This window comes from Mytilus californianus, unplaced genomic scaffold (genome assembly GCF_021869535.1).
Source record: "Mytilus californianus isolate M0D057914Y unplaced genomic scaffold, xbMytCali1.0.p SCAF_7, whole genome shotgun sequence".
NCBI classification, from domain to species: Eukaryota; Metazoa; Mollusca; class Bivalvia; order Mytilida; family Mytilidae; genus Mytilus; species Mytilus californianus.
Window position 1 is genome coordinate 70,971,567 of NW_026262723.1, and position 11,881 is coordinate 70,983,447.

General features: G+C 33.4%; 1 protein-coding gene across 1 annotated transcript in view; it reads right to left on the bottom strand.

Moving 5' to 3' along the window:
* LOC127710133 (uncharacterized) overlaps nt 1-8,522 on the bottom strand; it is a 29,588-nt gene extending 21,066 nt beyond the window's left edge. The window contains exons 1-2 of the mRNA XM_052215882.1: nt 8,325-8,522; nt 2,933-2,995 (exon numbers count right to left, since the gene is read on the bottom strand). Coding sequence (XP_052071842.1) covers nt 2,933-2,995; nt 8,325-8,499 — 238 coding nt within the window. The 5' untranslated portion in view covers nt 8,500-8,522. The remainder of the gene's footprint in view (nt 1-2,932; nt 2,996-8,324) is intronic.
* Between the last annotated feature and the right edge of the window lie 3,359 nt (nt 8,523-11,881).

The following is an 11,881-nucleotide window of genomic DNA, read 5'->3' on the forward strand; positions in this document are numbered from 1 at the left end:
TTATTTGCTTTTATATATAAATAAAAAATAACCAATTTAAAATGGAAAATTTTAAAGAAAGATAAAAAAAGGAAAAAAAAATCCCCCCCCCCCCCCCCCCCCCCCAATTTTTGAACCCCCTTATGATTCATAACCCCCAAACTCAATCCCAACCTTCCCTTTGTGGTATGGTAGCTTGCAGTACTATTTCAAAGAGATCCATACACTTGAACACAAGTTATTGTCTGGAAACTGTAAAAATGCTTGTTTTTTTGCCCCAAATTCCTAAACGTTTAGGGCAACTACCCCCAAACGCATACCCAGCTTTCCCTTTGTGAGATGGAACCTTGTAGTACAATTGCATAAAGATCCATACACTAACACACAAGTTATTGTCCTGAAACTAGAAAAATGCTTGTTTTTTTTGCCTCTTTTTGGCCCCTAATTCCTAAAATTTTGAGGCAATTTCCCCCAAAATAAATCCCAGCCTTCCCTTTGTGGTATGGTACCTTGCAGTACAATTTCAGAGAGATCAATACACATAAACACAAGTTATTGTCTGGAAACTAAAAAAATGCTTATTTTTTGCCTCTTTTTGGCCCCTTATTCCTAAACGTTTTGGGCAATTACCCCAAAACTCAATTCCAGCTTTCCCTATGTAAAATGGAACCTTGTAGTACAATTTCAGAAAGATCCATACACTTACACACAAGTTATTGTCATGAAACTAGAAAAATGCTTGTTTTTTGCCCCTTTTTTTGCCCCTAGTTCCTAAAATTTTGAGGCAATTACCCCTAAAATCAATCCCAGCATTCCCTTTGTGATATGGAACCTTGTGGTACAATGTCAGAGAGATCCATACACTAACACACAAGTTATTGTCTGGAAGTTACAAAAATGCTTATTTTTGGCCCCTTTTTGGCCCATAATTCCTTAACTGTTGGTACCATAACCCCCAAAATCAATCCCAATCTTCCTTTTATGGTATTGAACCTGATGGTAAAATTTCATAAGGATCCATTCACTTAAACTAAAGTTAATGTGCGAAAACCAATGTGTCTTTGGACAACGACAACGTCATAGTGATACCAATATACGACCGCAAAATTTTTTGTGATCGTATACAAATTATGTGTTAAAAAACTTTATAGGCAACTAAAATAAATTCAATTAATTTTAATCATTATACAAAGTAACATAAATTTTTACAACTTTACCTAATTGTACAATCATAATCAAGAAAATTGGTCTAGTCAGAATTTGTAACTAGACTTGAGGCTCTTTAGGAGCATTTCAGGGCAATAACTCCTACAAGAAGTTATCTGACAGTATTTATACAACTGGATAGATACTACATAGTTCTCATCAGTTCTGCCATGTCTGATTTTCTTTATTTATTATAGTTTTCAAGATAATAGACAAAACTTGATTTTTACCCCCTAATTTATTTTTTAGCCATATCAGTCATTTAGTGGCTATTTATAACTTACTAACCAGTATCGTTTCTACTCATTGTTAAAGGCCTTATGGTGATACAGTTTTGGTAATAACTGTTTATCACTTTCAATTATAGTTTGTGCAAAAACAGCACAAATACAAATAAAATGCTTTGCTGGGCACAGCCTGATACGACCACAGAGGTCAAACCCTGAACAGTTGGGGCAAATTTGGACACAGTATTCAAGCTTGATACTGTCTGAATTTGGATTGTGATCCAGTTTTTGACATAATTCAGGTTACTGACACAAGATAAATGTGGTCAAAGATCTTAAAAATCTATTGCGCAATACTGTGCAATTGAAGATTTCTTCTTGAAACTTATCAAATATTGAAATTTGAAAAATTTTGAAGAAAAAAAATTATGAACCCCTTAAAAAATTGTAAAAAAAATCCCCCCCCCCAACTTTTTGATCCCCCCTCTTGGAGCAATTACCCCATACTCAATCCCAGCATTCCCTTTGTAGTATGAAACCCTGTAGTACAATTTTAGAGAGATCCATATACTTAAAAACAAGTTATTGTCCGGAAACTACAAAAATGCTTGTTTTTGGCCCCTTTTTTGCCCCTAATTCCTGAATGCTTGGGGTTATTTCCCCCAAACTCACTCCCAGCCTTCCCTTTGTGATATGGAACATTGTCGTACAATGTCAGAGAGATCCATACACTTACACACAAGTTATTGTCCGGAAACTACAAAAATGCTTGTTTTGGCCCCTTTTTGGCCCCTAATTCCTAAACTGTTGGTACCATAACCCCTTAAATCAATCCCAATCATCCTTTTGTGGTATTGAACCTTCTTGTAAAATTTCATAGAGATCCATTCATTTAAACTAAAGTTATTGTCCTGAAACCAAATGTGTCTTTGGACGATGACGAAGACGACGCAGACGACTACGACATCATAGCATTATACGAGCCCCAAAAATATTTTGCAGTTATATAAAGGCATTAACTCCTAAAGGAAGTAAGTTGACAATTACAGCCATGTTGCTTATTTGTAAGACTCATTGTACTTAACATCTTTGTTTTTTACTAGTTCTCATCCTTATCTATAAAGATTTCTGCAAAAATGAAATAAAGAGCTGCACCATATGCATATACACCTGCTGCCCATTTTGCTCATCTTCATGCTTTTAATGAAATTCTATAACCGTCAATGGTGTGAAAAATTGACAGTTTTCAACAATTTGTCAATAAATAAAGTTCTCAATGTCATTTATATGTAAAAAAAAAAAACAACAGACAGCTTATTTCAATAGATATAAACAAGTCATCAAAGTTTCATGAAAACTGCTCAAATCATTTTTGAGTTATTGTCCCAACTCTGAAAATAAATCCCCTTTTTTAGGAATTAAGTCCAAATACTTAAAAAACATAAAATCAGATACTTTTGAGTATGTACTTGAGCTTGAATACATATATTTTCATATATATCTGTCTTTAAACATACTACCTTGGTCAGCATTTTGCATTTTTGCTGGTAATGACTGAGAATCAGGATAAGCTTTAATACCATCTAAATATAAAAAAAAATCAGAGTGTTAACATAAGTCAACAAATGCTTGACAAAATTTATAAAGATAGAATATGCCAGATGCAGTTTTATTGTCTGAATATAATGTGGGCTTGTCAATATAATTTAACATAAGAAGGCATCACTAAATGTCATTGCAAAACCAGTATCTACTATTTAGGGTATAGAATTAAGACTACCAAACTCAATTTTTTCGTCTTTATTGCAATCTTTGGTAGACTACAGAGGGGGTAAATTTTTCTATGATTTCATTTTATAATTTTAAATAATAATCGTGCATCTTAATTTAGTTTAAGCCACTATTTTAAAACATTTCATTTTTCGAACTGCCATTTGAGTCTTGCATGTAGGTCATAGTTGTTTACTCTTTGGTAGGGTTGTTGTCTCTGACACATTCCCCATTTCCATTCTCAATTTTACTTAAGCAGATAATTAACAACCTCATATTTCAGTTATGATTATTTCTCATAGCTATAATAAAACTGAGAAGGAAATTGGAGGTGTGTCAAAGAGAAAACAATCCGACCAAAGAGCAGAAAACGGCCAAAGGCCACCAATATGTCTTCAACACAAAAAAATCCCGCACCCTAAGGCAGGCTTCAGCTGGCTTCTAAACAAAAATGTGTATTAGTTCAGTGAAAATAGACATTACACTAAACTCCAAAACATATAAATGAACTAAAAACGTAATAACATACAAGACTAACAAAGGCCAGAGGCTCCCGACTTAGGACAGGTGCAAAAATGGTTAGACATGCTTTGTGAGATCTCAACCCTCCCCAATTACCTCTAGCCAATGAAGAATAAACAAACACCGCAATACACAGTAAAAATCAGTTTAAAAGAAGTCTGATGTCAGAGTAGGTAACAAAAGAAACTAAGCAAAATTAAATGACATTGATACATAAATTAACAAAGGACTACAAGCAGTTACTGACATGCCAGCTCCAGACCTCAATTTATCTGATTGAAAGATTATGTCCTCATCATATGAAAATCAAGCAGAAACCCTTCCGTTAGGGGTTAAGTATCATACCATCAAAAAATATTTTAGACGAACATATAAACTGTATCATGCTAACAACTGGTTTTAGACAGTTGATTTGATCTGTTGTACTGTCCCTTTGGTATCTTTCACCTCTCTTTTTTTTCTAAGCAGATCACCAAATTGTAAATGTCTCAAGATAGCCCATAACAGCAATTTTGACAACTTTTGGCAAATTTTGAGCATTTACCACAAAAATGTATTAGAAGATCATCGTTAACTAAATCTATACTCTTTGATATTTAATTTCCATTAGGATTGGGCAACTTTTAGATGTTGACCTTTAGAATGAAAACAAATACAGGGTAAATAGATCCTTTCGCTTTTTGTCGTCAAAAAATGAAATTAGGTCAGCTGGTGTGTCGAAATGCATATATGATATATATAAATAGATATGCAAAATATTACCAAATCTATCATTTAATCAATGCCTCCGATCCTGAAATAGTCTTCAATGAATAGCATATTACAAATTTTTAACTGCCATTTAAGGTCATAAAATAAGGTAAATGCAATTCAAAAAGGTACTTTTTTCAGAATTTTATAAATCTCCTACTCCATTTCTTCATATGTATTTTTTGTTTCATTGTATAAGCAATTCATACCAGTTTACTATACTAACTAAATCTCAGGGGCTAGAGAATGTTATTCTAGAACATAAATGTGCTCTCTTTACAATGAACACACTGGGAATTAAATAATTTTCCAGGACCTACTTGCCCTGAATTTCCACAAAAAAAGATTGTATGATTCTTAAAAGTGGTTGAATTGCAATATAAATTATGTTTGTGATTTGTTTATGTGTATGAATAAAAGGATGTATATAGGTGGTTACCATTAATGAGACAGCAACCAAAAGACATCTAGAGAGAAATTTAGCAATGTTTTTAAAATACTAGCCAGCAGGTACAAATTGTGTACTAAGTTTTAACACTAGCAAAGAGAGGAAAACTAAATAATAGATCATAAATGTCCCTTCTATATATCAATTTGCCAACAAATAAGATAGACTTTTAATCATCAAGATGTTGGTATCTCCTACAAATTGTGTACAAATTCAATTTATTTTCAGAAATTCATTTACTGGAAAGCCAGGGGAAATCTGTTAGTCATAACTTCAGGAATTTTCATTATGATATTTTTCCTTCTTATTCCCAGTCTTTCTACCCTTCCATTTTTAGCATTATATTCACTCGTCATTAATGATTATTATTTTCATTCTTTTGTCTAGTTGTTTTTATCAGGTATTTATTGATCCTGATAGAAGTCATTCAAGAAAAACAAGTGAAACTGCGAGCTACTGCTCACTGATGAACAAATTTCAGAAATCCTTTTATTGTATTTCCTGAGAAAAATGTGACGAAAATTTTCAACTTGGCTATCATGTGTAAAAAATGATACAAGTGTTCAGTTAACAAGAAGTTTTTGAGTGATGAAACTTAAAACACATCACACGGTATAGCTGACTTATATAAACCCTAAAACCAAATTTCAGAAATCCTTGTATTGTAGTTCCTGAGAAAAATGTGACGAAAATTTTCAACTTGGCTATCATGTGTAAAATGATACAAGTGTCCGGTAAACAGGAAGTTGTTGAGTGAAGAATCTGAAAAAGCATCACTCGGTATAGGTGACTTATATAAACTCTGAAACTAAATTTACGAAATCCTTTTACTGTAGGTCCAGAGAAAAAAGTCACTAAAATTTTCAACTTGGCTATCATGTGTAAAAAATGATACAAGTGTTCGGTAAACAATAAGTTGTTGAGTGATGAATCTGAAAACGTATCACAGGGTAAAGCTCACTTATATAGACCCTGAAACCAAATTTCAGAAATCCTTGTAGTGTAGGTCCTGAGAAAAATGTTAGCAAATTTTCAACTTGGTTATCATGTGTAAAATGATACAAGTGTTCCGTAAACAGGAAGTTGTTGAGTGATGAACCTAAGAAACGCATCACACGGTATAGGTGACTTATATTAACCCCGAAACCAAATTTCAGATATCCTTGTATTGTAGTTCCTAAGAAAAATGCGAAGAAAAATATTCATGGGACGGATGGACATATGGACGGACGGACGGACAGACAGAGGAAAAACAGTATACCCCCACTTTTTTAAAGCAGGGGTATAATTAAAATGTCACTTCCGTTAATGTCAGATAAACCTAATTGGCCATCCTGGGTTAATGGACAAAGATCATGTTATGCTATTGAGTCCAACTTATTTTTGTTATTCTGGCTTAATAATCAATCTATTTTAAATTTTAACTGATACTTAGATCTCATCATGAACAATGATGTGAAAATAATTCTATATTTTTTATTTAATTTAATTATGTAAAGTGTAATGTTTTACTTGTCTACGGGTATAACCAGGTCAAAATAATGTACAATAAGTCAGGCAAATTGGGCAGAGCATTTCCATACCCCTGTCTAATTTGATGGGAATCAACAACAGAATCGTACATTGATTGGCTAACATTAAAATAATTTATAAAGTTAGAAAGGGAAAATATGTTAATTTGTCACTTATAACACATAAAATGGGTAAAATCTCTTTGTTCTTAATTACTGTGCTATAATCGGGATAATGCACAGCAAAGGTGTGCATTAACTACCTCAGATATACTGCACAGTTCAAAAGTATACTCTAACCTTTAGGAGCAGTCCTGGATTTAATTGAAAGGGGTTTAATTCCATAAACTTTTAAAAATATCACCGAGTGTAGCGAGACTAAAAACATTTTTTGACGATTTTATGCTAAAACAAGATATGTTTTCAAATCAAAGGATGGGACATAAAATATTTTATAATATTTTGTGCACAATGTACATCTGAATTTTAACAGTGTTTCACAGTCAAACCAGATAATAATGATTTTTTTGTAATTTCTGCCAAAATATAATGTATTTTAGAATGCTCAATGGAATTTATTACGACTATTTAGATATGTATGCCTTTAAAGTGATTATTTTGGGATCAAATTTAATGGGAATCATATTTAAGTTTGTATCAAAACAGCGTGGGGGGATGGGGGTGAATCAGATTTTGTTAAGATGCTATATGTCTTCAAAAATTTATACAGTAGAAAAAAATTGGAGATGGAGGGGAAGTTAAGATTGAAAAGTGAAACACTTTTTTCTGTATACTTAATATATTTAATTTAGGTACATCTCCACATGGGAAGGTCAACTATCCATATGTATTACATATGGATAGTCGACCTTCCCACGGATAGACACAAGTCCCTGTGTACATGCATCTCTCATCAGTCCATCTTCCTCTAAGCATATTATTGACGAAAGATAGACAATAAATCTATACACAATAACCATTTTAGTTATGATTTTTCATACACTGATTTAAAAGTACACCAAACGGTACTAAAACTGTAGGAGATGTAGATTATACACCAATAAGACAGCAACCAAACGACAAGAACAAACTAAGGACATCTAGAAGGTAACATATAGTATAGTTTTCAACAATAGATAGGTGTCTACACAATATGTCAATTTCTAATTCTTCACTAATTTATATAAAAATTGTGAATAAATTTAACAGAAACGATAACAAAAAAAATCTACCATTAAATAGCGATTCTCCTAATAATGTAACATTTTTTTTTACAATTTAGGAAGAAGCTTAAATATGAAAAAAGTTAATATTTAAATACTTCATAATTTTAACTACATAAAAGCGTATTTCCCCCTTTCTTTATCCTACAAGGAACTTTCTTAGGAGCCATGGATTGCAGAATATAATTCGCATATTTCTAAAATGTTCACGTAAATTGATGGCGTCATGTGTTCAAACAGTTATTGGCTAATCAAATCGGTATATATCATTTAATCTGCACGGTCGGGATGACTCTTTAACCTGAACTCCTACGTCGTTCCAGTTAATAAGGGTCACTCGAGTTGTGCAGATTATATCATATATACCGACTTGCTTGGTCAATAACTATAACATAATGTCTAGGCTTATTGATATGATTATTTATATAAATTAATACTAGATCCAGTATTTTTCACTGTTTTACACTTTTGATTTTAACTTGCAATCGTACAAAAAGTACATTGAAGCTTTTACTTGCCAATCTGACAAGTATGGCTGAATATTTTACTTGGCCAATGATGACTTTCACTCAGGTCTTGGGCAATCAAACAACCATTAATGTGGACCATGCTCTGATTGTATGTCTTTGGGGGAAAAGTCAAGACTCTATCTATATGTAAACAATATTTAATATAAAAAAAAACTTACCTTTGTCCATAAGATAAAAAAACTTTCCAACTTTTGTAATTTCTTGAACAGCCAATGGACATTGGTAAACATGTTTATTGATTTCTTCTGAATGGCCCATGTGTCTATAAAAAGCCTGCCTGTCTGTCTCCGGTACATCCAAGTTTGCAAACACAGTTGACATGTAATGTCTCATTTGGGTGGCGTTAATCTCTTTTGTCAGCCCTGTCTGCTTACAAACTTTGTTTACACTATTCCATCCATTTACATGAAAGTTGGAGCCTTGGATGTTTGGAAATACATATATATTAGTAGGTTTTACACCTGCCATCTGTCTTATCTGTGGATCAGCAAGCTTTCTTATAGCTTTCCAAGAATCTTTCGGAATGAGCGTTGGGAGCATATGGCACACACTTTTGCCAGACTGATACGACAATTTGTATATTTCAAACAATTCAAGTTCTTCTGATGTTTTGGCTTTTTTCTTGTGGGTTTCATCTAACCAGACGCCATCTTTTGCATCATTCCATTCCTTTAAAGTAAGTCTACTTGGTTCTCCTCCCCGCTTGGCATTGAACAGTGTAATTCTTGCCACCACAAGATCTCTAAGCCGAGGATATTCATTAACATCTAAAATCTGATATGGGTCATCCATCTGAGCAATTCCAGAAAGGGTGTAATTTCTCAATCTTCTTACATCATCATCAAGAGGTAAATATTGTGGTCGTCTGAGGTTTTCCTGTCTATTCTTAATACAATTGTACTCAGCTCCATCGAATATCTCCTTTCTGTAGTAATCAAATAATGTTTTGAATTCCTCAATTTTTACCAGCTCATCTCTCTTACCCTGCAATAAATGCTGCCCTTTTATGTGTCTAATAACATTTTTTAAAAGATGACCTACGTTTTTCTTTAAACCAGATTTCATGCCACCATCATCTTTTGCAGCCATCACATGGATAGCATCCATAAAAGTGGTAAAGTGTTCCATTTTAAACATGTCTAATGTTGCATTTATGTCTATGCCAATTTTAGCTGCCTCGCTTTTAAAACAAAAGAAAAGATTTGCTAGTGTCCTCATGTGCTTCATTATATTTTTTCTGTTCTGTGGGTTTTTATCCTTCCTTGCTGCAAATCTTCTGTAACTGTGAAATCCAAAATCTTTTAGGTATTTATCAGTTTTACAAAACTTTCCACTTGTGTCATCCAAAAAGCCACTTAAGATGTCTGCCTTATAATCTTCAGTGTAACCATCATCTCTAACAGCAGAAAGTGGAATTGCAGTTGGTGTAATTGTTGTTCCCTCTGCTGCTGTACATTTGATTCTGTGAATCTTCAAGTGTTCTTTTACAAAATAACCCTGACATGAGGAACACATAGCCCTATTTTCCATTGCATCTCCTTCCCTCTGTTTTCTTGCCTGCCTTTCCTTAACTATTTGATTCACATCAAAATCATCCTCTTTCATTAGCATCAAGTTGTACTGGTGATAGCCTCTCCTTTTCAAATTGCATAAAACCTGATTTCTGTCCTTTACAGGAAGCTGCTTTGCTGCCTTTACCTCATCGTTGTCTCTATGTTTAGTTAGAATATGCCTGCTTAATCGACTTTGAAATATACCACAAAACGGACATGGTCTTTTTGGATTTCTTGTTCCTACAAAAAAGAATATTAATAAATAAATAACATATTATCAATATGAACTTAAAAATTAGCTAGACCGTACACAAGAATATATAAGACCAGGTTTTCCTCATCTGGAATCTATGCATTTTGTAGACAGTTGTTTTTAATGATTTTCAAAAATAACTAGCTGCCCTATGAGCGCATGATACACCCATCATTTTTTCAAAGAAAAATTTTCCACAATGCCTCAATGTCATTTCAGATTTTTATTAAAACAAGAATGTGTCCATAGTACACTGATGCCCCCCTCACACTATTATTTTCTATGTTCAGTGGACCGTGAAATCGGGGTCAAATTTGAATTAAAAGTTAGAAAGATCATACCATAGGGAACATGTGTACTAAGTTTCAAGTTGATCAGACTTCAACTTAATCAAAAGCTACCTTGACCAAAAACTTTAACCTGAAGGGGGACAGACAGAAAGGACGGAGGGAGGGATGACGGACGGATGATCAGAACGAAAAACATAATGCCCCTAGGTAGGACATAAAAAATTAAGGGAGGTTATTTTAATAGATATAAACAAGTCACCAAAGTTTCCCATAAACAGCGTATGAAAATTTCGGTGCTAAAGAAAACCTTTGTTTACCTGGTTACTATGCTTTTTAATTTTGCGTTTTAAATGGTACAATGATACAAATTTTAGAAGTTTATTCCTTAAGTTTAATTCATTTAGGCTCTTTGACTGGCCATGATGGCCATTTTCGATTCAAATCTTAAACATTTGAACTAACATCAGTTCATGTATCTATACTTAATTATTTCATTTATTTTTTCTGTATTTCGATTTGGAATGCAATTCATTTTGCATTTCACAAATCTCTTTTCCTCTAATGTTCATGAAATTTGTGTATAATTAAATTCCCTGAAGGACAGCCAAGCATACCAACAGTAATATATATAGATTCTTACATTGATACCAGTGGATTATTGTATTTATTCTGGGCTAGGACTTCCATACACCAAAAAATAGTTGACCTATTGCTTAAGTACTTGAAAAATAGTATCTCATAGACTGACAAAATGTATAGGAAAATGTATTATTGATCAATGAACCATGAAAATTGGGTCAAGGTCAGACAATACCTGCTAGACAGACATGTACACTTAACAATTAATTCATTCACCAAATAGATCTAGAGCTGAGCTATTACTTGGAAAACAGACCAAAACACTACAAGAGTGCACACGCTGAAATGGCTTGCCTTCTTTACTAACCATTGATATTATGTTGATAGTCCTAAATATAATGCTTTACTACAACTATCACATAAACTCAACATGATTCAAGAAAATGAGGTCAAGGTCAGAAAAACCAAACGAGAAATACATGTACACCTAACAATCATTCAATACACTAAATATAGTTGACCTATTGCTTATAGTTTCTAAGAAACAGACTTAACCAAGAAAACTAAACATTGACCAATGAACCATGAAAATGAGGTCAAGGTCAGATGAACCATGCCAAACAGACATGTACACTTTACAATCAATCTATGCATTAAATATAGTTGACCTATTGCTTATAGTATCTTAGAAACAAACTTAACCATGAAAACTTAACACTGAGTAATGAACAGTGAAAATGAGGTCAAGGTCAGATGACACCTGCCGGTTGGACATGTACACCTTGCAATCATTCCATACACCAAATATAGTTTACCTATTGCATACAGTATAAGAAAAACAGACCAAAACACAAAAACTTAACTATAACCACTGAACCATGAAAATGAGGTCAAGGTCAGATGACACCTGCCAGTTGGACATGTACACCTTACAACCCTTCCATACACCAAATATACTAGACCTATTGCTTATAGTATCTGAGATATGGACTTGAACACCAAAACTTAACCTTGTTCACTGATCCATGAAATGAGGTTGA